At 49.2% G+C, this 27,799-nt stretch overlaps 1 protein-coding gene across 25 annotated transcripts in view; it reads left to right on the forward strand.

The window, feature by feature from the left end:
- The window catches only part of NRXN2 (neurexin 2), a 2,524,532-nt gene that overhangs the window by 1,304,494 nt on the left and 1,192,239 nt on the right, over nt 1–27,799 (forward strand). For 13 of the 25 annotated variants that reach the window (XM_069645062.1, XM_069645065.1, XM_069645068.1 and 10 more), the window contains 2 exons: nt 1,229–1,273; nt 20,281–20,442. In XM_069645062.1, coding sequence (XP_069501163.1) covers nt 1,229–1,273; nt 20,281–20,442 — 207 coding nt within the window. The remainder of the gene's footprint in view (nt 1–1,228; nt 1,274–20,280; nt 20,443–27,799) is intronic. The other 12 variants (XM_069645063.1, XM_069645066.1, XM_069645050.1 and 9 more) reach the window with 2 other exon arrangements.

Genomic DNA, 27,799 nt, shown 5'->3' on the forward strand with positions numbered 1-27,799 from the left:
CTTGCTGACGATGTCTCCCCACCACTGCAACCTTTTCTCCTGGACTTGCTTGCACCATGTAGTCCCTGCGGTACCTAGGCAAGATCATGCCTTATCAGGCTGGGGGATGGGCTGGTTCTGTTATATGAGGTCTAGGGACTTCATAGAACACTACCACTGTCCTTCCCTGCAGCCTCCTCCATCCATCCACCACCCCCAGAAGAGACTACCAGTATGTCGAGCGTCCTGTGCCCTGCTTCTAGATCCTGCTCCTCTTTTTTGAGATTTTGTTGACGACTGTGTGTGTTGTGTTACTAACCTGCTTTGTGGGTACGGAAATTTAAAGGGTCCATCCAGGGAAATCAGCCGCTCTGACAGGTTTAGAGGAAGTCTCACATCCTGTGGCAGAACATTGCTCCCCTGTGGAGTTCTGCATCCCCATATTTCTTGAATGAACTGCAATTTGCTAAAACTCACCACAAGGTATTCCCATTTTTGGAGTACCTCGTGGCATCCTGGTAAGAGTACGGTGCATCAACGCCACTCTGACCTCATCACAGCCGCACAGGTCAGACTCCCCTCCTGGAATCGTGTCTGATCTGTGCAGTTGTGCAGACCTGCACTGACGTTTGGGATCTAGGTTGCCTTCATAATTAATGCATCTGCACACACAAATAGACTAATATGTGTTCCCCACATCACCCCTCCATTGTGGTGGACTGTGTGCCGCAAAACCGTTATTCCCTGTACGCTACGTTTACGGATTTTCAATTTTCCAGCAATCTCTTGACTCTGAGGGATCTGACGAAGCAAAACAATGTGTCATTTGCCTGGATGGACCATTTGAAATAGAAATGACACCCCAAAACAATTAACCGACTAACAAAATTTCATTCACTGGAATGTGTTCATAGCTATGAGTTTTGTTTTTCTCCCTAATTCAGTTTAACGGTTTGAATTTTCTTTATTACTAACAAAATAACCTGGTTATTCATTTATTTTTTACATGGAAAAAAATTTACAAAACGTTGGTCCTGAGAGCATAAGTGGAAGAAAGAGGGGACACGATCTCCTCACCGACTCGCCCACACCGTACAATTTTTTTTCTGTCCCACAAAAATCCCGTTCCCGGTTTCTCAAGTTTCTCCTGTTTTTTTTTTTCTCCTCCTTTGCCTCTCTTCCTTTTTTGTTCTGTTATATCCTTTTTTTCTCTTCGCTCTTGTTTTGATTTGTGTTTCTCTCTGTGAAGCACGCAGGCATTGGACACGCTATGGTAAACAAACTGCATTATCTGGTAGATATCACTCTAATTGTCCTTCTCGTACGGTTTACCGTGGGTTTTTCCCCTCTTTTCAACTTCCCCGTTATGTTTTTTTTTGGTAAAAACAAGATGCAATTTTATATTTTTTGGTTATTTTTTTCAGTTTTTTTTAATTTTATTTGTCAAAAATAATAATTCAAAACAACCCAAATGAAGAGGTACCAAAGCCCTGAATGGGCTGAGCTGCCTCAGCATCATCTTGAATTTCTTCTTTGTTCTTTTTTTTTTTTTAAATTACTTTGTTTTTGGTACCCTAAAAATCCATGGAAAACAACACTCCCCTCCCCATGACGCGGCTTTGTGGCATTTTGTCTGCACTGAGTGGAGGTCCGTGGGAATGGCCCTTTCCTTCCATTGGCAGCCAGTTTGGTTACCCAGATTTGGCCAGGGTAGGGCAAAGGCTAAAGAATTTGCTGGCTCAGAACTCATGTTTACATTTAATGGAATTTTGGCTAGCACTAAAGGTCTTCCTGTGACTCCAATGTAATGGTACGTACAGCGTCGACGAATGGACACGCTCCCTTTGTGAAGTGACTTCCAGGCCTCCTTTGCATCTTGGGGCATCCCCCCCCCATGACATTCAGATTTCATGGTGTACCAATCGCATTTCCTCAGCTGTGCGTTGATGCACCTCAGACTGTGCCGGCACCGTGACGAGGGTAACCCCCTCTCTAAACGGGGCAGATCCACAATTCGGACCTGGCCTACCGATCCCCCTCTCAATAGCCAACCATTACCAGCAGCCCCCGTGCCAATGAGAACTTTCTATTGAAAGCCTTCCTGCATTGGGAGCCCGTGACCTGCCCATGACCATCCTGGACCACCCTCGCTGCCACTGGAGCCGTTCCCACCGGAGACCTTCCACTTCCCTCCATTCTACCGCATGGCATGAAGGGGGTACACTGGGAATGCCCTTGCTGTCTCCCATTAACAAGTTGCTAATCAGTTATTTTCCATCTGGTGTGATATACCCCCTTTCCTTCTCCCCTTGCCCCCCCTTACTCCTCTGCACAGCGCTGTACATATGTCTCTTCTCTAATGGGAGCCCTGTAAGGAAGTCAGGTATATTACGGAGCTCGGTGCTCTTGACCCACCTGTGATTGATTGCATATCCTCCAAATTGGTAACCTCAAATTCTCATATTGGTCTCCTCCTCGCTCCTCTTGCACCATGGTGCAAGTCAAATAACAATCACTGTCAACATCTGTCCTTCAAAGGACTGCTCTCTTGTAACCACTGAATAACATCTGTATGGTGCCGCTCCAAGGATATTGCACCAGGCAACCTTCAGCGGCACCCCAACAGTGTTTCAAAGCTGGTACCATCCCATTCAGCACCCAGAAGGCTACACACTTCATGCCAACAGCCCTGGGATGCAGCCATCTTTTTGCTCACGACATTTGTGGGTCAACTTCTCTGCATGATAGTTCATGGTCCCCTCAATGGCTCCGTGAGGATAACCGCTCTGTTGACAGACCTGGTGTTATTAGCTTCCAGCAGAGGTACCAAAACATTCTTTCATCAACTGTGTGGATCCAGAGCAAAGCTGTCAGCAGCTGCAGAGGTATTTGCGTGTTCTAGAAAGAGCTCACACAAACGATGCGCACCGTGCCACCGCTGGCTATGGGCCACGATCCTCTCATTAGTTTGGAGAAGCATGAGAACTGTTCTATCCACTCTTTCTATACCTAGCCACTGTGTCATCCGCTGTACAAGGGGCACGCATGCCCTGGTTGCAGGTGGCCAGGGTAGGGTCCTTCTTTCACACATCACAGCCCCCCAATCCTGGGATTTCTAGTCATCTCCTGACATTTGAAGACTAACCGAGGACTAATAGGATGTTTTGCGCTAGGAACCCCTGAGGTCCCAGGTCAGGAGTGGTAGAGTTGGTAGGATGCATTGCTAATAGCAGTGTGTCTTGATGGCTGCGTTGACTGATGCTGTGAAGGCCAAGGCTATTCTCAAGAGCAGGGTGCTTTGGCCAACAGGGGTCTCCTAATGCTATTCGCTTCCAATGCCCAGGGAGCAACTCATTCCAATGTGTCATGTAAGGCCAAGTGTCTCCTGACTATATGTGCCTGAGTGTGTCATCATTAGTGGAACACGGCATGCCCACCTTGCAATGATGCAAGGTTTCCGATAACCCCTAATGGACATGGGCGCTACCCCACCCCCGCCCCCCCACCATCCTCCTGCTCCCCAGAACACTCATTAAAAGTCTACTACAAGATGGCAATTATGCTAACAGAAAGTGTAGGTATTGCTGATTGATAATGAGGGTTCCGGGTGGCAATGACCATGTACACACGGCCATATCCAAGTTGCCGAGACTCTGACTCGCTTTATACGAAGGGCCTGACACTTGGTCCACAATCAATGACCCCGCAGCATGTTTACAAGAGCTGCCAAGCCTTCCGAAGGGGGCAAAAAGTACTGTTCAGTCCCAATCTCGGAATAGTTGGGGAAGTGAAAATGTGGAGATTCGAAAAGTGGACATTTGTTATCCTGGATGGTAACCATCTCGGGGAGTGTCCACTCCCTTCCCACTCACCGCTGATCCTGCTCTGACATCGAATAAACGCTTGCTCTCTGGACCACTTGGGAAAGAGCACAAACAAAAGCAGAACTGCTACCCATGCATAAGTCAGTGGGCATGACGGCCCAGGCAATGGAGACAGGAAAGAAGACAATCTCTTCAGGAAGTGACCAAGGGTGGTCTTTCTGGGTACTGGAGGAGCACGAGGACCCACTGAGACTCTGGAGAAGGGGACTCTGCTCCTTTACGGAGACAGTATTGTGATATCCCTGTACGGAGGGTCTCAACGAATTGCAAAGATTAGGTGGATTTGCTTTTCCTGAGTCTCCAAGAATACGATCCCTAGATATTGTCAGGATTGGGATATTTTGGAGCAACAGCCCTGTGACCCCTACGTTTTTCCTCTCCCACCCACACACACAAACAGCTAGGAGTCATTTCTGGAGTCCAGACATCCAAGATATTATTGTCGCGGACTCTGGGAATGGAAGGAGTCATCTACGGCTCCAGAGAACATGAAGTGTGCGGTGCTGCTTCCCTAAATCAGGGCTCAGAGCACTGGCCTAGCCGTGTGCACTTCTTAGAGACATGTGTTTGAATTCCACCTGGCACTGCAGTCTTCCTGCCCATCATCCTCTCTTCGCCCCGAGACCCTCTGCCTGTGGACCCTCAGTGCAGGCATTTGGCCATTTTGATGCACCAACTGGAGTTTCTCTGGCACCTGTGATACCTGCTCCCAAATGAGGAAACCAAGACTACGCCCTAAGGCTTGCGTCAAAGGATAGGGGTCCTTGACTATGGTGTTGGGATGGGACGTTGGATCCGTCCATTCATTAAGCCATAACACAAAGCCCTTTGCGGAAGGATTCCTTAGTAATGGTCCAATCTCAGCCCGTTTACTGTTTTGTAAACATTCAATCCCTAAACGATTACCTTCATAACCATAGTCCTAATCCTTAAGGTTTTTCAACAGCACTGGATCCTAATCTCTTCTGTATTGATGCCGGGTGATGAATGCCCGGGCGATCCCTGGTCTCAAGTATCATTCTATATGGACATGGCCCACATGGCTTTCCAGGGCAAGATCCTCCCCACTACCCGTTGATCCTGCTTCCCTCGCCAGCATTGGTTGGTTCTCTGGCATGACGCTAGACCAGCTTCCGCTATCAGCTCTAGCACATGACCACTTTCTTCTCTGGGGAAATCCACGGATTCAGCTTTGATCTGCTTCCTGCTCGCACACCTGGATCATGTGCTTGTTAGTGCAATGTTCTTGCTCACCCGGCATCAGGCGTTGGGAGCCGTTCTTGCAGAGAGTCCCTGCTCTGGCTATGGCGGGGTTCACGCACACTCTACTCTCCACTGTGAAGCTTTGGAGAGCCTTTGGATTCTGGTGCGCTGGCTGCAGAGTGTGGCAACGATGCGCCGCTCTTCTGAAGAGTTTATACAGATCCACCGGGTCCCTCTTGTCCCTCTTTGCTCTCTCTCTCTCTCGCTGAGGCTCTCTGGCTTCCCTCTCTTAACCACGCTGGGCCTCCTAACAGCCCTGTGCTGGAGCTGGGACACCTAGCTTTGGGTGGGGTGAAGTTCCTGTGAATACCCAGGCGTGTGGTGGTGCTCAAGCACACACTACTTCTTGCCTCCTTCTTTCTGCACGCCCTCCCGGCCTTGGCCACATTTCCTTGAAGTTCTTGAAGGAGGGCCTGCTGTGTCTCTATGGTCTGCACATAGGATGCACGCCAGCAGAGGGCAGCAGAGGCACCTCTACCCAAACACCAGGAGGCAGAGGACTCTACCCCAGCCACTACTATTCAGCCATAGTTACACAACTAGAACCTCTGGCCTGGGTGGCGACCACAATGACGCATGATGAGTGCAGAGGCGATGTATGACCATTTCTGGGCATTTTACATGCTTTTCCGGCCCGCATTTAAGCATTGATCTGGCAGACAGCACCGGTCCATGCGCATTGGACCTCCAGCCTCAGCTCCCATTAGACGAAGCGCTTATGACAGATTTTTCCTATCCTTCTAGAAGGTTCTCGCCTTCCTTCTTTTCTCTGTGTCTTGGGTGGCATGCGGTCGCTTCATTGTCCCGCGCACTAACATTTGTGGCAGCTCCGCTCCCTCGCCCCTCTTGGATGGGGTATGCATGATCCCCCAGCCCTCCCAACCCCCACCCTGCCCATCCCCCCGCTACCTGCATGGCGCTCTGTACAATCTCATTTGCATGCTGTCATCTCTCACAATCAAGTCTTTTGACAATATTCTCTTTTCGATTAATACGACTAAAAAACTGTACTAATACTGTTGGATTTAACTGTCTCGTTGGTGTACTAACTCCCATTTTTGTGTCTGGATTTATAATTTTGCCCAAGATACCTAATACTTCTTTACTAATATGATACATCCCCCTGCCGCCCCTAACCCCTTAACTTCCCTCCTCCCTCTCTCCGTCCGCTGGAGTGCTCGGTGGGGGCACGTCTCCGTGGTTGGTGTCTCTCTCTGAGTTCCTTCCCCCTGAGGGCAAGTGAGGGACTGCAATGTCGGCGTAGCTTGCGCTCCCGCCCCTTGGCCAAGCATGGCCTGTTGGCGCTTCCTTATGCCTAACTCAAGTAATCCCGCACTCTGAGGCCTTCAGTGAGTGACACATCAGGTTGAAGAGCATTTTCCCCGGGAAAGCTCTTCAAGCCGTGATGCACCCGGCACCGCTCCCTTCTGCTGCGCATTCGGTGTCACTCTTAATGGGTGGCACGGCTTCATGTAATAGGGTGACCAGATTAAAAACGGGACAGGCCAAAGACATAGAAGTAGGACTACAGTAAACACAAATAAAACTGTAGTCCTACTTCTATGTCTCTGACCTGTTGCGGGGGCGAGGGGGGTGCTCCCAGGGAGCGCGGCCAGGGGGAGAAAGGGGGAGGAACTGGGGGCGTGAAAAGCATTCACGCCCCCATTCATGTGCATGAAGAGTCGCGCAGGGCCTGATTGGGGGATTTTGGAATCGATTTACGACAAACACCAGGACCATAGCCACCCACCCATCCGATCCCGGGACAGGGTTTATAAAATGAAAAAACTCCTGGGACCCCGGGACGGTGGGCGATTTCTCGGGACTGTCCCGGGAAAACCGTGACGTCTGGTCACCCTATCATGGATTCATCCTGAACAACTTGCATAAAATACTGTAGCAGCCGGAAAGGGAGTCTAATGATTCCTCTGGCTCATTAATGTGACATTCATGCCCCGGGCCCTCTCCCAGAAAGCTAAGCAAGGTGTTAGGAAGCTGGCATGTAGCAGCCGGAAAGGGAGTCTAATGATTCCTCTGGCTCATTAATGTGACATTCATGCCCCGGGCCCTCTCCCAGAAAGCTAAGCAAGGTGTTAGGAAGCTGGCATGTAGCAGCCGGAAAGGGAGTCTAATGATTCCTCTGGCTCATTAATGTGACATTCATGCCCCGGGCCCTCTCCCAGAAAGCTAAGCAAGGTGTTAGGAAGCTGACATGTAGCAGCCGGAAAGGGAGTCTAATGATTCCTCTGGCTCATTAATGTGACATTCATGCCCCGGGCCCTCTCCCAGAAAGCTAAGCAAGGTGTTAGGAAGCTGACATGTAGCAGCCGGAAAGGGAGTCTAATGATTCCTCTGGCTCATTAATGTGACATTCATGCCCCGGGCCCTCTCCCAGAAAGCTAAGCAAGGTGTTAGGAAGCTGGCATGTCTTCTGAGTTGTGTCCAGCATTGCAGGAGATGGGAGGTTTGCGCTGTTCCAATAATGTCAATGCAGTAAGGAATTCATGTCCAGGCTTAGTTACCTGAATAGAAAACTGCTCCCAAAGTGTACATGGCAAGTGTACAAGATAACAATGAAAAAGAGCAAAGTCTTAAGGCATACATGCTTAGATGAGGGACAATAAAGGGAGGCGATCTACACACATAGCTAATGACCACCAACAAGTGTTGGACCGAAAGCTTTGGAGCCATCATAACCTCTGGGCAGCGTTCCGTCTCTTTGCTTTCCAGCCCACCTTTGCCATTGCAACCGGAGACCAAGCCTAGGCCACAGACCGACATAAGCTTCCCGCTGGCTGCCATGTGCCACAGCAGAGGTTGCCCTTTGGTGAGAGCTAGCCCGTCCAAGAATCGACAGATCATATCCTGGCCCTGCCAAGAAAAGACACATCTCACCCTGTCTCTGCCGAGAAAAGTCTGATCTGGCCTTGGCTCCGTCAGAAAAAGTGGATCATGCTCCGGCCGTGCCAAGAAAAGCCAGATCCCCCTTGACTTCACCAGAGAAAGGTAGTTCTTGTTTAGGCTCATGCAAGAAGACCTCTTGGTCTACTATGGAAAGGGATATCTTACCCCACAAGGAAACAAGAGATCTTGCCGTGAAGCTTAGGCTCACTTGCGTGGGATTCTGCTTCATCCCAGCTGCGAGTGGCTACTCCTTCTGGGAGCCAAAAGTGGAAGGGAGAACTCGCCCACTGGAGGATGGGAGGAGGTGATGGAAAACAAAGGATGGCGCTACTAAGGAGCCTTGTAAGCCAAGCCTCTGGTGGTATATGGTGGTCCTATTGCTTCTAGGCCGCCTCTGTGTGTTGTACCTCACCTGTCTGGTGAATGTAAAGTGCCATAGTTCTCTATGATGCCTCTCTCCTTACCATGATTCCCTTAAAGACCTCCCTTTTCTCCCACTAGAGATTTCTGTCTGTCCAATCATCTCCTGGGTGGCCCGTTTAGTCTCCACTATCCCCGAGGAGGTCTCCTTGTTTACTTTCATTCATGTAACACATTTCTCCTGACCATCCTCCCATTTAGGCCTCTCAAGCTTATCTACAGCAAGGATGATTTTGTTCCATGTAACCTTCTCGCCGTCCTGCAGTCTACTGAGATAACCCTTTTCCAACCCTCTGTCCTTCCATCCATTCTCATTTATAGCCCTCTTTGATAGGCCTATCACCTCCCCATGTTCCCCCAAGTGACCTGCCGTCTTCCAGTTATGTCCTCCAAGACCGCCCTTCTTCCTATCACCCACTGCGAGGCCTCTCCTCTAGTCCTATACCCTCCCATGGCATCCCTCTCCCTTTCTCCCTAATGGGCCTCTCCCCTCTCCGTCTACCCAACAGAACTCTCTTCTTCGTGTCACCTCCCCCAATGCCTTCCGCCTTCCCGCAGTCCACTGAGAAGCCTTTCTTCCAGTCCAAACCCTAGAGTCCTTTCCCTCCCACCTGCCCATCTCGCTCTTTCCTATGCCCCCTGTGAGACCTCTCTCGCAGTCCCGTTGACCACTAATTTGCAAAGGCTCATGGGACTTAGATCCTGCACATGGTTTCCCCGTAGGAGAACTTCCTTGCGTTGAAGCGCCAGCAGGAAAAAGATGACCTTTAGGCAGCGATCAGAAGGTTCCTCCTTGTTCACACATGTGTCCAGATGACCTTCCCTTCTCCTGGGTTTAGCTGAATTCCTGGAAAAGCCTTCATATTTGCAATAGCCCTGGGGTAGATTTGGTCTGAGTTCAGCCCTCTACGTTTCTACTGATGTGGCCTTTCTTGCATCTAATGGCGGCCCCTGGAACTGGAAGGAGGAAGAAAGGCCGGCTGGTGGCAGGCGCGCCCCAGTGCCTGCTTCTGTGTGTGCAGGCCTGCAACCTTCCCTGCTCACAGGCTTGCTTCCCAGTCCCCAGGTCCCGACCCATCCCTTCTAGTTGGAAAGTCATTTATCTTCTTCTGGCGGCTCTTTCTGCCCAGGTTTCAGTTCCTCTTTGGGGGTGTCTCGGTATCCGCACTGCAGGCCTCCTGCATCAGGTTTGAAGTTAGGCCCAGTATAACAGAAAGTTCCCTGGCCCTGACCAACACAGTTCGTGCTTTACTTGTCCTTGGACTAGCCATCTGGTCAGCTTAGGCCTCTGTTGCATGGAATCACACAGGTAACTCAAAAAGGTCAGGCGTGGATCAGACTTCAAACAAATGGGATTACCATGATGGGAATACTGCAAAGAAAATTGATAGTGCTTGGGCAAGTCCATACCACATAACTGCAGTTATCAGAAAAAAACAATACTTTACTAAATGACTTTCATGGAAGGTCCAAGGGCTTTGGGGGGCTTAAAGCACATTGACGTGTGCCATGGCCAGCAAAGCGCCCCTTAAACAGAGACTGTGGCAGTGCCACCAGCCCCCATCTTCAACCTCTAAGAATGAGCCTATGGTGAGCAGCAAGCTAAGTTTCTTTTCACTTGCCTAAAATTACTTCATATCCCAGCGTAAATCCTCCAGAAGCAAGGCAAAGAGCAGCGGGGCCCAAGATGTGGCCCCCACCTGATGGTTTGGACTGCAACTCCTGTGAAACAAAATACTCCTATGATCCATCAGTAATGACAGTGTTGCCTAGCACTGGCCTAGAGTCTCGTGATTGGGTAAGAACAGATCAGCATCTGCCAATGGACGCTAGTCTGAGGAGGGCAGTCCAATGAGCGGCATTAGAAGAGATAACATGGGCTCACGTGGCTTAAAATGTCTTGTGAGTGAGGCACAAAGTGTAAACGCAGATGCCATTGGCTACTGTGAGACAGTGAAGTAAACCAAGGTCACATGATCAGGTTTCTTAAAGCTAAAGAAGAGGATAGCCCTTATATTCTGCAGTCTGATGTCATTCTCATAATCTGTATGACAGCAACAAATAAACCAGTTCACAATGGCTGCGGGATGAGGAAACGCGGAAATGGCAGGAGGTGGTGAAAAAACCTCAGTTGCTGGAAACAGACAATGGGATCATATATGAGGTAAGGTTAGTCTTCAGGGATGTCTGGATTATGTACTTTACGCCTGGGACTGGAAACGCGCATGGCCCAGAAGGCACCAACCCAGAAGCTGACATGATTGGTGGCGATCCAGTCATGCCGCGAGCGGTTAAGCGAATGGCAGGCACCCCGGCACGGCTTCCAACCTACCTTTGCCACGGCTTATCCACCCACAGCTAGGAAGCACAAGAGGAGGTTAACAACCTTTAGTTTGGTGGAAATAAGGTTTTCATTCTCAAATAAAGTCCAAATGAAAACAAGAAAACATGCTGATTGCATGTTTTTAAAAGAGAATGTTTTTACGTAATGGATCCTACTGCCGCATCAGGACATGAGCAAGGTGGTGGCTCAGACTAATCAGTGGCGGTCTTCTGTGTGTCCCCCTGCTGCTATTGGAGGATATGTATAGGTCAGAACTCTTGCGTTCTAATCATCATGAAAGGAGGGCCTATTGCCCAAGCCCTCCCCCCCACTAGGTTGCCCGTCATCTGGAGACATGTGCAAGGTAACATGAGATCTGATGTTGGTGGTTTGAAGGCTAATGACTTGAAATACAAAACAGTTGGAACCAGAGCAAATGCTACTGGTTTCTGAACACATGCCCAATAGTGTTCACAAAAGGCAATGCCCTGCGTGGATGACGGCGACATTCGGGGGCAATGCAGGAATGGTGGGATGATTAGGAATGGCAGGCAAGGCTCAGGCATGCCTCCATTTGGTGACCAGCACCTTCTTCAAGCCAACTCAACATTTCGGCGAGATTGAAGAGTGCCCTTTATCCATGCAGTAGTGGACGCAAGTGGACATTTTCAGTTTCCTTTCCAGAGAGCCTTCTGCGTCAAAAACATCACTGCCCACCTTTCGGGAATGAAGCTAGAAGTCCACTGGGCAGCTCATGATGGCACTGGCACTCCTACCCTCTCCATATATGGGTTGCAGAGATGTGTGGATGGAGTCTGGCCAATCATATTTCTCGTGCTACTGTTCCCCTTGCAATTGTGCAGAATGTAGAGGCACAGAGTATGTGCAAGCTTCAGGATAGGTAGCCAATCCCAGCGGCTGGCTCCCTATTCATATTCCCCAAGGAGTGAGGAGCAAGGGGCAGCGCACCATTCTAAACAGGTGGTCTATGAATGATGCATACACCTGCTCTCCTCTCGTGATGATTTGTAATGTTTTGAAAGTCTTGAGGAGCATTTTGAACCGCTCCTGTTTTGTTAGGCCCATCTTTGCACCCAACCAGCCTCCAGGCACGGCTCTGATATATGTACGTCATGCTTTGGATATGATTCTGACCACTATGTTTTTGAATATGTACTCTACCTGCCCACGGGCCACATGTAACTGGTTTCCACAAGCGCCCTGATGACTCAGAGTTTGTGTGCGCTGTACAAATACAAAAATAAATAAGTAAATAAATTTGCCACACCAGATTTGTGGTTGGTTTACTGCTGCCAGAGGCACCGAACACTCCACTTAGGAGTCCCGCACCACAATGGAATTCTAACTTGATTTCAACAGCGCAAACCCTTTGAGCCAATAAAAGATGGCCAAAATGAGCTTCTCTTTTAAAACTGTCCTTCTTGGTGGCCAATCATTCGGAGACGACGATTAGTGATGTCCAGGCCTTAAGGTCTTGCCACGCTGTGCACAAAGACATGCATGTGTCCCTAACCTACATCTAATGGTTTCCTAGCTCTCCACCGGCATATTTTCTAAACCAGGAAACCTTGCTTCCAGTGTTCTTTCTTAATTCTGAACTGCCCCCCACCCCAAAATCTCACTTGCATCAATGGCTGATCAGTTTCCTACGTTCTCCGTTTTCACTGATTGGCCTAGGCAGGCCTGAGGGTTTTTACATGCGTCCCCTTTTCCCACTGATGGTTGAAATGCGAAATACTAGAACCTTCCGAAAGCCTCTGTTGCTGGTTGGGAGTCTCCTGCACCACTTGCTGTCAAGATGTCCACGCGAGTGTTCCTGGACCTTCCATCCGAGCTTTGGCGTCATGTAGATCTTATTTTGAGGTGTGATGTAGTTGTGGAACTCTGTGGATCTCCTGTGTGTCATTGGGTCCACTTGCCTTCTACGTGCATATATCTGCAGACTCCTCATCAAAGGACGAAGGTCATCCATGCCGCCTTTCCCAGTGTCTTGGCCACAGTCTTACGCCAACCCCATCTGGGCCTTCTCGTGTTCATCTGCTTCAGAATCTGATTACACACTTGGGGACTGGGAAAGACACCTTTAGTATGTACTCTGGAAGTGAAGCCCTCTCCCTTCACCAACACCTGCCCGGCTTTGCACCTCAGCATGGTCTGGTTAATGGTGAACATTGGCCAAGAGGAACAGTGATGAGAAGGCAGGAAATCCTAGAGGAGCGGGGCTCAGCAGGCGTGATACCACTCACGCATTTCATTGGATTAACCACTAGGCGGGGTAGTGTTGGTAGTGTTGGTAGATTGAGAAAGCTGAGGGATTTCGAGGGCCAACTTCCCCAAAGACTAACATTTAGCTGATTTCCACAGGATTCAAGTGTCATGGCAGGGTTCGCGGTTTCTGCCAAAATATGCGAAAATCGATGAGGAAATCGCTGCATAAGTTACCACTTGCTGAATATCCTTCAAAGCTTTATTAAAAAATGGTGGCCCTGTGAAATTCTGTAGAGCAGTGTTGTCCAACTCTAGGCCTCCAGGGCTGGAAATTCTGATGGGCTTCCAGGATATCCCTCACTAATATTCATGAGAAAAAGGTACATGCATTTAGAATCATTAGATGCAAATTTATCGCATCAATATTAATGAGTGATATCCTGAGAATCCGACATGTTTGCGGCCCTCGAGGCCTGGAATTTGACAACCCTGCCTTAGAGACACCTTTTCATAAATATAGGGAAATCTTCAAGGAGATTAGGAAATACATCCACTCTGTTTGCATGCAAAGCTCTTTAGTGTGGTCTATGGCCTCAAGCGCTATGCCCCTTTCACCGCCTGAGTATCAGGATGTGCACGCCTGATAGTCTATGGTGACTATTGCGAAAGCAGTAGACCCAGGAAGCTGCATGACAAAGTGTATGCGAGGGACGACACCAACCACGGATTCTGCTGCCCATGTGTGCTCTCCACGCTTCCATCTAACTATGCATGTTTGATGTACTAACAAGCAGCCACCCATGGAAAGAGGGGACAGACTGAGATGAAGGAACTGAAAGACCCCAGCTTCCATCTAAAACACACAGGATCCCCTGCCCTGCCCCCTTCCCCGACCGCCTCTGGAAATCATGCACAAGGTTTGATGGGTCTGGGAGGCAACGGCCCAACTTTCTCGCTCCTCTCCATTTTCCCTTTCCTGTCCTTCCTGTCCCACCACCTCTCTTGCTTTCTCACGCCCCCTTTTCTCACCCAACTTTCTTTTCTTTCATAAGTCCCCTCTCGCCGCCTCCTTCTTCCATACGCTGCTCTTGTCTCATTCTCTGGCCCCCTCCCCTATATTTGCCACTGGGAGGTAGAAGGATTCTTTGAGTTTCCAACTTGGTGGTAGGCCATGTATTTTCAGCACGCTGCAAAGCATTCCTGATTGTAGACTGGAAAGATCTCCGCCGGGCACCCTGGGTGAGCCCCAGTGTTGTGTCCTTTTCCTGGCGTTCCCACACCGGCTGGATTTCTGGGGATTAGTTCATAGTTTAAACGCAAAAAGGGAACAAACCCCTGCTTCACACTTGCGAGTCTGCAAGGCGATTGAGGACAACCCAAACATTACACAGACTCATTTGCACTCACTCTTTCCTGTAGGTCTAGGCGTGCCCTCAAGCCTGGCCTACTACACACCAGGGCCTTCTGCCATCAAGGCCAAGCCCGCTCTTATCTTAGACCCATGTCTGTGCCACTCCTCCCACATTGCAGATCCAGCAGCTACTATCTTGCAAAGGCTCTCCCATCTTTCCACTGTCCATGGCCCACTGGGCTGTCACTCACTACAGATCTGTGCTCCCCCCATTACGCCCAGACCTGCAGTTATTCCCTCTTTGTTTCCTCTCTCCTGCTCCTTGACATAACAGAGAAATACCGAGTCCTTCCATCCATTGGCCTTCGGCTCCACCCTTGTTTCCCATATGCACCCTCTCCACTACTTTTAGTCCACCTTGTGTCAACTGTCCTCTCCCCCACACGTCCCGCATTCTATATCCAAGCTCCCTCAAACCGCACACAATTCTCTAAATCTTTTGTTATCCTCTATCTGTCATCCCACCCTCCTCCCCATCATTATAGATCTGAGTTCCCTCCACCTCACAAAGATGTGCTGTTCTTCACTGCCCCTTCTCACATGCCTCTCTTTACAGGCCCGAGTTCCATCATGCACAGCCCTGCCTACAGTTAGTTGCTGCCATTCCAAACCTGTCAATCATGTTTGACCCAAGTCCCTTGCAATTGGCACAGAGAGGCAGTTACCCACCTGCCATCAGTCCTCACTTGCCGGTCTGAGCTCCTCCCTTGCCCCAGTCACACCTGCTGCCAGCTACTACAATTCGTCACGTGCCCCTGATGACAGACCTGAGCATACCACACCCCACAGAGACCAGTTGTTATGCATCCCTCGTGTAGATCCGGCCTTGCTCCATCTTACACACAACGGCATTTACTCACATGCAAAGAGCCCTCAGACTTCCCTGGTTGTAGATGCAAGCTCTCCTCTGTTCCGCATGGACCAGCTATTATGTTTTTGTCAGTAGACCCTCTCAGCTGCCCCTCATTACAGTTTGGAGCCTATCACTTGCTGGGGTCTGTAGTAAAAATTTCAGCTCACCCAGCCACCACTGGTTCAAATTCCGTTCCACCATAGGAGGGCCTACCGCCACTTGCCGTGTGGATAGCAGCACCGCTATTTGATCAGTGGTACCTCTAACATAGTAGCAGTAGGGCCAAGTTTGGGATTACTAACATAGCTCCACAGTCCCTTCTAAATCCTGCTAATGTTTGCCACAGGTCCTCTTTGGTTTCAGATATCATGATTTTAGCAATCCCATAATCAGGCTGCCAAGAAATACCTTTCACCCTCACAGTGGAGGACACGCACTCCCGACATACAGCACTCTCTACGGCAACAAGCATCGCCCCCAATTGCGCACCGCCACAGAGTCAAACGAGATCCATCGGCTCCCCGCTTTCATAATGAGTTAATGAACTATCACGCCGGGGCCATCTTTGCGTCCAAGAAGAGACTCCATCTCTGCTTCTTTCACGCTCACATGAAAGAGGACCCCTTCACACTTTGCGCCTCCCAGAGAAAGAGGCTCTTCATCTAGTCCTGGAGCGCTCCAATTAGAGAGCGCCTCCCCGGCACTGCTTCCCTTTACTGGAAGTAAAACGCTGCCCTCTCACCTAGCATTCTTCACAGCAGAGCCTAGTTTCACACTATGCTGCCAGAGGCGGCATCAGAGGTTGCCCGCCACACCTTACAAACGCTGGAGGTTCAAGGGGTACATCAACGAAGCAACTCCTGTGGAGTTCAAACCTATCTTCTGCAACCCTCCAATTGACCCGGTAACACATGGTGGCTTTCCCAGGGTCTTCCAGACTAGATCACCTCCAAAAGGGAAGATGCATCGCGTTCCCTCTTGGATATAAATGAGATCCCGATGAGAGGAGATCTACACGGGTGGTGCATTTTTCAAATGTGATCCCACACCAGTCATGCTGATCATGCCATAATGCAAAGGATTCCAAATAGCTGGAGATCAGCCAAGGTCATCAGTGCAATCAGTAATTTTGTTGATGGGTACCACTCCACGTTCAGCTGGGCTGCCATTTATGCAAACAAATAAGGGATTATTATGTCAAACCTTTTTCTGGGGTGATTATGTTTATTATATAGAGCAAAACAAATTAAATGGGGAGAGCACACCAAAATATTGATCCACGCGTGCTTTATGGTTGGACTCATTTGTATGAAACGAGCTGATAATTTATTTAAAAAAATTTACATGTCTTTATTTGATTCCAAACACATGTGTTTCAAGACTTACAGAAATAAAGTCAGGTTAAAACATTTATATCAATTGTTGCATGACTTTGAAAGCATAAACTGTTCCTAATGGTCCATTGCAGACTGTTTATTTGCACATTAGTTTCCCATGCAGTCTATGCCAGATAAAACAATGTCAACATGTTTCGACCTTAATTGAATCCGAACAGCCTTCTTCAGGTCAATATTTAAAGCAAACAATACATTAGGTTGTACATCTTTTTGATGTTTTGTTTTTGTAATGTTATCACCGAGCAACCAGGCGTATGATGGCATTCGTGTCATGCAGGTGTGCTTCTCGACTTTGGCACCCTATCTCATCGGTCATCATATGATCGGCTCATCCTTCGATATAAGTTGACAGCTTCAATCTGGAGTCATCCATTTGAACATGCATGTGCTGGGGGGAGCATGAACCTCTGAGTCTGTATTTGAGAGTTGCTAACACATGAACCTCAACGCGTCCATTAAGGAGCCTTCGTGAATGCACCACTCCTAGGGCAATTATAGGTGTTAAGGAAAAGAATAATACCATGCACATTCATGAAAAGTAGCTTATCATTTTTGGGGCCATGCGATAGCCCAGGAGATAAGTAAAAACATATTTAAAATATATCCACAACACATACAAGTTCATTGACTTTGTGCTCTAATAATTGTTTTGAAATTGGCTATCCAGATTAAATTGAGACTGAAACATGCTGATATAGAGTGGTGTTTTCAATCACAAGATAATCAATTGGTTATTTGTTTGTACCGGTTCTTCATGTCGGTAAATCTTGAAACCTTTGTGCTTGGGAGTAATGTGCATAATGATAGATTTCTGATTTTTTTTAAATCCTATTTTAGTTTTTTTAATCAGTAAAAAAAGGTTGGCTGATCATGAACTCCTCTTCATCTAGCCTGGACAAAAGCCACAACATAACAGATGTAGTCAATCCTGTAGCTGGTGTGACTCGACTACTTTTCTCTTTATGCAGAAGTAAAGGCGCATGTGGAGTGCCACCCATCTAGATACACTGATGACTGGCTGATGTTTGTTATCTTGCTCTCTTCTTAGGTCATGTTTTCCTCCATACTTGAATCCAAATCTTAATGGGAGGGCGACTGCCCCCTAATATCTTTCCCTGGTGCAGATCTTGCTGTGACACAGTTTCTCTAATTTCACAATTGGCAACAATGTTCCTTAGTATCACACCGGAAAGTCCCCAGATAATAAAAGTATCTTACAGTGTGTGATCCTTGGCGGACAAGGATCCCTAGTCACACAGCTGATCTACTGGAGGTAATCGATTTACTTTTATACTTGCAATCCCTCCAAACAGAGCCCACTCTTGAGCACCAAGTAAGCGAAGAGATGATGTCTACACAATAGGATCCCACGGAGGAGGTGATGTATTCATTACTGCACTATATGCTAACCTGAAGAGTGACGGCTGGAAGGCGCTGATGAATCATGACCACTGCCCCTGCCTTGCGTAGCCCTCAAGACCACGCCCTTTCAGCCTCCTATAACATTACAGAAGGGAAAAGACCATCTGCAAATAAGGCTTGGTCTATTCCCAAAAAGTGTCATTCTAGCCTCAACTGCTTGGTCACTTCCCTTCAACGCGATACCGCAAGCAACCCCAGACATGTTGAGGCCTCGTGTGGTGTTATCGGGAAAGTGCAGCTTGGGTTACCGCGCTACATTTCACCAGAATAGCATAACCCCCCCCCCTCGTGCTTTACCCGCCTCTGCCTTACAGAGCCACTCAAACACTTGACATCAATTCAAGATAGTAGACCATAAGTCAGACCCATGAATGGAAAGTGATCCAGCCTCATACCCTTGATTCCCCAATAAAAGGCGGAGCTTCTGCCACACTCCCGGTCCCTCCACAACAGTCGGTCGGCTCTCACACTTCAGAGCATTCTGTGAACAGAGATCTTCTGTAACTACTGAGACCCTTCCATGGTGGGAAGTCCACCCTCACACTTCAGATCCCTCAGAGATAGGAGACCTAATCTCAAACTACAGGCACATCGGTGGGAGGAGATTTACCCTCACAATGTATGCCAGTTTCCTGGGAGAGCGGACTCCCGCTCTCACACGTCGGATCCCTGAGAGTAGAGATCTGTTTCCTTCCTTAGGATCACAGCAGGCCCTAGCGATTCTTTTCAGAGCTCACCTCACACGGAGGAGGGTTAGCCCGGGGATAGAACCTGTTTTTTCACGTTGTCTTGCTTCCAAGGCGAGCGCATCGCCCCTGAGCTATCCTCCCGAACTAATGAGGGGACATATCCTCTATGCCTTTTTCAGATGTCAGACCCTCCCTCATACTTTAGAACCCTAGAGAGAAGAGATCGTGCCACTACAGAAATCCACATTTAAAGAGAACCAATCTCTTGCTTCAGTTTGCAGATAAAAGAGACTGCCTTGTACAGTTAAAGTCCCAGAGATCCCCCTCTCACACTTCATATCCCCCAAATAGGAGATACCTACATTATGAGAGACTTCTCAAGGAAAAGGGACGTCCTTTCTCACTTCAGAGATATTGGGCAAGAGACCCCTGCCACAGCTAAAATACCAGAGCACAGGCCCTCAGATAATGGACAGGTGAGACGCCGTCTCAAAGCTCACACTCCAGAGAAAATAGACCCCTCTCAGGCTCCAGGCTTCGGGGAGAAACACTCCTACACTCTCACAGTTCACACTCCTAAAAGAAGAGACCTAGCGTAGAAAATATCACAGCGAGACAGAACCCTGCTGTCAATGGGGAGAAGAGACTGCCTCTGACCAAACATAGCCATCAGAAAGGAGGCACTGCCTGGCTTACTTCAGATCGCACAGAGTGGAGACCCCCTGCCACTCGAGGCCCCTCAGAGAGGATAAACCCCTCACGATGGATAGGACGCCCTGTAATGTGTGAGGATATAGATATTGGGACGGGTATCATGTGGGGTTCACCATAGGAAGGCCTGCTATTTTTTTTCACCGGTGGTGTGGGGCGGGACTTAGTCTTGTGGAATAACCATTATCCATCCGCGCAGGCATCGCTTTTGACTGACACTCCTCGGCACACACTGCTCATTAGATTCTGCCTGCCTTCTCCTCTCTTCCTGGACCTGTAGAGTTGATCCTACCACCCGACCCCGCACTCAAAATCCTTATTTCTATTCTACAATCCTCTAAGGCTTGGCTTCTCCTTTTCCTGCGGCCATTGAGGGCCACGGAGTGGTCTTTTCCCTCCAAGATATGGCGGATGCCTTTCCCGGTGCTGCCCATTCCTGGCTTTTGCATCCTGGGACCTGTAGTACAGCGCGACTACTGATTCCAGTGGCAACGGGCAGCCAGGCCTGGATCCACGTGCCTTGAGATGGCAGGCCTCCTTTGCCGCAACCCATCAAATCTTGTGCCCCTGAGTGATACACACACACTTCCCCAATCATCTTGCCATGCCATGGGCCTACCAACCGTTTTTCAGCCAACTGGAACACCCCTGAGAAGCAGACATAAAAATGGGTTTGGTGCATCACTCCAGAGTCCTTGCCCGCCGGTTGGTGTCATCTGGATAACCTCTGTCTCCTTGTCCCCTCCCTCTCGCCCCTTTCCCCACCCCCACCCCTCTTTGTGTGACTGCCCACAGGTGACCATCTCTGTGGACGGGATCTTGACCTCTACAGGCTACACCCAGGAGGACTACACCATGCTGGGCTCTGACGACTTCTTCTACATCGGGGGCAGCCCCAACACTGCGGACCTGCCTGGCTCTCCGGTCAGCAACAACTTCATGGGCTGTTTGAAGGACGTGAGTATCTCGCCTCCCCGCGCAGACACGCGGGCTCAAGGTGGCAAGTAGTCGCCAAGCATGCTGTATCTTTGAGTGCAATGAAGCAGTGTTTTCCCGCCCCTCAACCAGCATTGCGGTGTGTTGCCTTCTTCCCTTGAATGCTTCCTTTCCCACTCCATATCGCCCCCACCCGTTGTATGTGCTGGTTGTTATGTCATGCAAACCTAGCGGGCAAGCCACGGAGTACTGTATGAGAAGAGAATGCAGTGACAGGCTGCAATCCTATGGAACCATTAACATGGATGCGCTGTTAAGGTTGCACTTGGATGGTCATGGAGAGATGGGATGCAGAAGGTCCCAGGCGTGGGACCAAGGTTGGGTGGGAAAGATGGACCTTTTCTTGTACTTCTTCACCTGGCCATTTGTCTCATTCACCTCTAGTTTGACTCTCCGTCCCATACATACCACCACCAGGACCTTTCATCCACCTTGGACAGGATTCCATGCAGGTCTGTCTTTACCTGAGAACAGCTCAGACAGCGTGGCGGCCATAGTGGAGGGGAGATCAACATGGCCCATTGCTGCCAGTTACACAAACTCCTTTCTACCTCATCTATAGAATGACATTGCTCTACAGGTGTGGTAAATTGTTTTATAAAGCACCTGTTCACCCTGCAATGGTCTTGCGCCAACTCAGCAAAGATACCTTCTGTCTGTAAGAAGTAAGAACAGGAAAGGGTTAACTGGGAAACGCAGGTTTCCAGTTGTTGGTGACACTGAAGAGGCACCTCTGGAAGCCGAAGCGCTGCAGTGGGAGAACTATTTTACAATGACAAATTCATCCACTTTTTAGCACAAATCTCCTCACTGCCACAATGGGTTTCTGCAGTGCTTTAAGTGGGCCAGGGCCAGCCGGGGCCCCAATCCCCGACGCCATGGCGAGAGACATTATCCCACCACAGCCGTAGCCGCAACGGGAGATGCGCCCGCCATTTTAATGTCAGGCAAGTTGACAGATGTGCCAGCCAGCCACAGCGTTGCTGCAAGTTGCAGTTTCAGCAACGCTGTGGCTGGCTGGCACTTCTGTCAGTCACTGTAACTTCCTCTTGTGACCCCTCGATTGAGGGGTCACAAGAGGAAGTTATGGTCTCTTTGTTTGCCCTTCCCAGGTCACTGACCCTCAGCAAAGCCGGGGGCACCTGAGCGAATCTGCAGATTACATCATGGAGCTCCTGGGTTTGCAGAGGATCAAAGACGCCTCGGGCTCTGTGATCCTGAAGTCTGATGAGGCCAGTACCTGAAATCACTGACCCATGCCGTGGGCATGTACAGAGGACAGGTTGGCAGCCAGACGTGGGTGCTTGATTCTCCATTGGGTTGGGATCATTTTATATGGTTTTGGCGTGGGGGGGGCTCTGGCCCCCACATAGGCTAATGAACCAGCACGAGGTCCTTCACACAGACTAGCTTTCACTGGGCGCAAGTGAAACCTCTTGAGCATGGACACAATGTTGTCTCTTCCGAGCTACATTACATCGAAAAAATCACTGCGAAGCCCACATCGAATGTTTTCCCCTCACCTTTTTACACATTTCATCAAATATAAATGCAGTGGGGGTACCCACAATCCCCCATATTCCCCTCCTTAATTAATACCCCAAACCCCATCTATATTATCAATGAAATGTCCTAAAATTCGTTATAAAAAATTCGATGAAGTGGGCTTCGCAGTGATGGCATTGCGATGTAATGGGGCACCGTCTCTTCCAGGGGTGTCTCACTGCATTCTTTTGATTGAGCCTAGAAGTGATGGGGGCAGCACAGAACCTTGTGCTGAACCCTGAGGAATGGGGCAGTGCGATAGCCTTGCTTACCCCCAATAATAGCACAGGCCATGGCTGCAGCGCTCTGAGAGATGGGGCTAACATTTCAGAAGAGCAGGAGGTAGAACTTAGTTAAGCTGTTTATGGAGTTTGCGTTGCAAGGAAATGAGGACGTCACAAATGAACTGCTTAAAGGGTGCCTTTCATTGGTGTGCAGACAGCCTTGTTTGCATTGAGGGCATATTTTGCCTGGAGATGTTTAGTAGTCAGTAATCAGAACTCTGTCTTAGTCTGATGTGGAAATGGCCAGCTATTTTTCGTCCCACATTCAATGTGGTTAATCAGACGGTTTATACAGCATTTATATGGCATAGGTTGTGATGTGGGTGGTCTTCAGTCAGCCTACGGGTAATCTAGATGTTGTTTGTGTAACTGTGAGAAAACAACCACTCTTTCTGCCATCAGATTGTGACCTTGTTTTTATATACATATCAAACAAGGGAGGAGATAAAGTTGACCCCTGTGGGACTCCACATTCCACAATGGGGATGGAAGGGATTGTAAGGTATCCAATCCAAGTAGGTGAAGCCTGCAGTGGAAGGATCTGAACCCAGAACACCAACCTCTTCTCTCAGTTAGTGTGTATCAGGGACACAAAGATTCCATCGCAGGTTATTCCATCGAAGGTGAATTTGTCGCATTTTTTCCACTGCATTTGAACACAAATGTAAGTGGGGATGGGTTAGGGTAATAATAAAGGTAGGGTGGGATGGGAGGGCTGTGAGGGTCTCCCCCACATACATTTTTGGTAACATTTCTATAAAATGAATAGATAAAATCTCCATCGATGAAATAAAACCAATACGATTGCATAGAACTGTGTTTACGACCATAGTGGTCAATGACAGAGAACACCATCCACAGCTCAAGCAGCATTAGCATGCCAGTTTCATAGTAGTTCTTTTGTAATTGCTTTGTTATTGTAATTGTTTATTTGTAGAGCGCTTATACACAAGTGAAGTGCTTCAAAGCACTTCAAGGCGGGAAGGGAACAAGGGAGTACAGTTGTCATTCTTAGGCCTTGAAGATTCCGATTGATTTACAACACTAGCGAGCATGCAGGGCCAGAGGCATATCTACTAGTGAAGTGCTTGACAAAGAATGAGGGGAGAAGGGGGGGAGAGGGAGAGAAGCATACAGATCAATAAACTACAGGACTGGCCTGGCGACAATTCAGATTGCTTGGTAGTTGGTCATCCAATGTGCCTCTGCATGAGTATTGCAAGCACGCCCAAGCTAGGGAGGGGAGTCAAAGGGAGGGCCGGACAGACAGACTTGCAAGGCCTAGAACATTCAAGTGGCGTGCAAGTGCTCATTACAGGAAGTGCGAGGGAGTTGAAGGGAGTAAGCGCGTCCAGTCCAGCATTGGCCTGGGTTAAGTACAGAGTGGGTGCCCCTCTCATGGAGCATAATGAGCATATTGCAGTGGTGCCAGGCATAGTACAGAGGCCCGGGGGCAAGTGCAGGACTGGTGAGGGCACCTGTGGGGCGCTGTAATAAATTGCCATGTTCCTTCTCCCCCCAACACAAACAAGCAAAAATCCTGAAAACAAAACCCTTCCTCCACCTTTCCAGTCCTTCGATGCTCAACACATTAGAGACAGACTCCAGTACAAAAGGCATCCTTCCTCGTACTGTTTCTTCCCTGCCATCCTCTCCCCTCTCTTATTTTAACCCTCGGCGCTTAGAAGCTGTTTCAGGGTGGTGTAGGCACTGTACAAGCAGGCAACATGACATATTAAATGGTGCATTTGAATCGCAGTAAGCACTGGGGCCAGTGCAGCACTGCCAAAGCACCTCCTTCCTAACATTCCACGACGACACACAGTTCTGCCAGTGTACCTCAGTCCCCCTAATCGGCAGCACCCCACAGTTCCTCGGTGTTGGAACTCGCCCACAGCTCTGCCAAAGCACCTCAATCGTAACCCGGAGCAGCCCTGACTAATGCAGTAGCAGGGGCTCACGCAAAGCTCTGCCATTGCACCCATCCACAACCCTCAATATAGCGGCACCCAACGGATCTGCAGTGTGGCCCTTAATTCAGTTGGAGCCGAGACCGAGGCATTTGGTCCCTTCCCGGCCGCCATTGCCTCCTTTCTTCGCGGTGACCTTGTCCCGCCCTCCCCCATGTGTTTGTCTCCCGACGTTCGTCTAATGAATGTTGTGTCGCGGCACCTGACATGCCTGCTTTAACATCCTGACAGCCAAATTAAAAATTGATCTTTCGGCCGGACTTTTTTCTCGTCCCGGAGAATAGTGCCATTCCGGCGCCCCCGGCCATTCATCCTTCTAGCGCCCGGGCTCCGGCGTTAGCTAAAGAGAGAAAACAGATGCCTTTGCCAGGTCCCCTCTCATCTTTCTTTGTCACTTGTCGACACTGTTGTCTACAGAAGCCACCAAAGCCTAACTCATCGTTGCTGTTCAACCTTCGGCAAAACACGAACATAAATGCCGGAGCGTTGCCTCTCTTCCTTTTAAGTGTTTGACAGAGTGCCTTTCCCCGCATCATGACTGCTCGGCGTGTGGAGGCACTGCTGAGATGTGCCCCCCCCCTACTGTCTGATTCTGCTGACAAAATTACAACACAAATGGCTGACCATCCTGTGCAATCAACATCACCAGAGTGCTGGATCACGCCCCAGTACTGGAAGCATCACAACGCAAAGTACTAACCACTATATGATGAGGGCTATATACACACAGCATGACGTGGCAGAGGGCAATTTGCTCGGCAATCCCAGATCCGTGCAGGAAACATCACAGCAACATTGCACCACAAAGTACTAACCACTATACCACCGGAGATCAGTGCGGGCCACATCGCAACTCAGCGCGCCAACCACTGCGCCGCCGGGCCTTGTACATGCAAAATATCAAGTGCAATCCACTTTGCGATCACGAACCTGTGCTGACAGCATCACAACAAAAAGCACTAACCATAGCACTATCAGGGCTCTATGCATACAATATTACAACACACAGCACTAACCACTATACCTTCAGGGCTGTACGCAAGCAACATGGCATGGACGAGCTCAATATGATGCCTGGTTGCGGAGCTGTGCAGGCAACGTCACAACATAAAGCATTAACTAACCACTGCACCATCAGGGCGATATGCGGGCAACATCACGACACAAACTGATAACCACTTAATTATCATAAACACTATATCACTGGAGTTCTTTGCTAACCACTGTACCACTGGGGCCACGTGCCTGCAAGACCACAATGTAACCTGCAACATCACAAAGCAAAGTGCTAACAGCGGTACCATCTGGACGCCTATTCAAGTGGCATCTATATGCAAAGCGCTAACCACTATGCCCCTATGCGCGCTGGAATAAGCGCATGCTATAATGGCAGCCACAATAGGATAAATGCAACATTATACCACCGAGAGCTCTCCACTGTGTGGCTTGGTTCCTGTGACTGGAACAACACACTGCAGGGTGCTCACTACTTCATCACAATCCTGTGCAGGTAAAATAGCATTGAAAAGTCCTATCCACGACACGATGACTACTCTATCCTGGCAACTTCACAAAGCCGTGTGGTAGCCACAATCTGACCCTTTGAAGTTATCATCACCATTCAGAGTACTAACCACTATACGGTCAGGGTGGACTGATGCAAGGAACATCACACCACAGAGTGCTATGCACCATGTGAAGGAGGTTCGGTGCAGATGTCCTCACAAGGCTGAATGACAACCGTTATATGGTCAGGGCTGTCCTATGCAGGCAAAATCAGATCACAGCGTGCTATGCAGTGTGTAATTTTGATCTTGCACAGGTGTTATCACAATGCATAGTGCTAACCGCCATGCAGGTAGGGTGCACCTATGCAGGAAAAAATCACATTGCAAACTGCTATGCACTATAGGATTGTGGCCCGTGCATTTGTCATCAATACGCAGAATGCTAACCACAATATAGTCAACTCACAGTGCAGAGGCCTAGGCAGGCACTATGTGAGTGTGGTCCTGTGCACGCTGCGTCTCATCACAGTGCTCTAACCACTGTACTGTCAGGGCCTTGTGCAGGCAACATCGCAGGGAACATGGCTATGTCGGCAAGAGGCTCAAGAGGCACATTCTGGCTTGCAATGGGCACACCCCATTCAATCCAACGATGCCCAGAGAAGGAAGGAGAAACTCACAGTGGATAACAGGAGTCAGTGGAGGGTGGTGGCAGAGGAGTAGGAGAAGAGCTAGTGGGGCCAGAGACAGCAGAAAGGTATCCAGTCATTTATTGCAAACAAAACAGAGTGGGACAATTCATAACACCGAAAAACAGTGCAAACCTGAATTAAGTAACGGGTCGTGGTTAAAATGGGATTGGGGTTGCGTTAAAAGGTTACAAACATGGGGGACTTAGAGGGGACCCCCTCAAATTTAAAAAAACACAAAAATCAGTGTTTTTCAGTGTTTTGTCCACGATGAAATGTACCACTCTGTAATTGTGGTCGGTAATATCAAATATAACCCAAGAGAAAGAGTGACAAGGATGGGGGGAGCAGGAAAGGAAGAAAAGTGTGGAGGGGCAGAGGGAAGGCATGCGAAAGGCTGAGGAGAGAGCAGTCAGAATGGACAAATGCGAGTAAGAGAGATGTGAGGGGAGAGCTGGGGGGTCAGAGAAGGGCAAGGGCATGGGAGGGGGAGAAAAAGAGAGGCTCCAGAAAGGCCAGACAGGAGAGAAAGGATAAGAAGGCAAGGTGACAGAGTGGGGCATGCAATCACAGCTGAGGAGTGCTTGCTAGAATGAGACTAACAATGAGTTGCCAGCTGCTGCAGTGATTGTGAATGCCACGGGTGGAAAGTGGCACATGCATTCTGCACTCTGAGTGCCATTAATATCACAGAAAGCGATGGGGAGGAAAGACAGCGAGCGGAGAAGACGGCCTGTTGAAAAGAGCATAGAGTAAGGGGGGAGAAAGGGATGGAGGCGTGAATAGAGGAGAGGGGGACGGGCAACCTGAGATGACTACATCTGGAGGGAAGCCCAGGGGGCCCTCAGGAGAAGAGGGAGGAAAGAAGCAAGAGGAATGGATGGGGAGAGAGAGGAATGGGGACAAAAGAGTGGTGGGGCAGTGGAAAAAATAGGGTGGTAAAAGGAAGAAAGGGATGGAGGCGTGAATAGAGGAGAGGGGGACGGGCAACCTGAGATGACTACATCTGGCAGGAAACCAGGGGGTCTTCAGGAGAAGAGAGGAGGAAAGAAACAAGGGGATTGGGTAGGCAGAGAGAGGGATGGGGACAGAAGAGTGGTGGGGCAGTGGAAAAAACAGGGTGGCAAAAGGGAGAAAGGGATGGAGGCGAGAAAACTGGAGACGCGAGTAGGACGGGCAACCAGAGATGACAACATCTGGCGGAAAACCAGGGGGTCTTCAGGAGAAGAGAGGAGGAAAGAAACAAGGGGATTGGCTAGGCAGAGAGAGGGATGGGGACAGAAGAGTGGTGGGGCAGTGGAAAAATCAGGGTGGCAAAAGGG

Source organism: Ambystoma mexicanum, chromosome 2p (genome assembly GCF_040938575.1).
Source record: "Ambystoma mexicanum isolate Mex_15411 chromosome 2p, UKY_AmexF1_1, whole genome shotgun sequence".
Lineage (NCBI taxonomy): Eukaryota > Metazoa > Chordata > Amphibia > Caudata > Ambystomatidae > Ambystoma > Ambystoma mexicanum.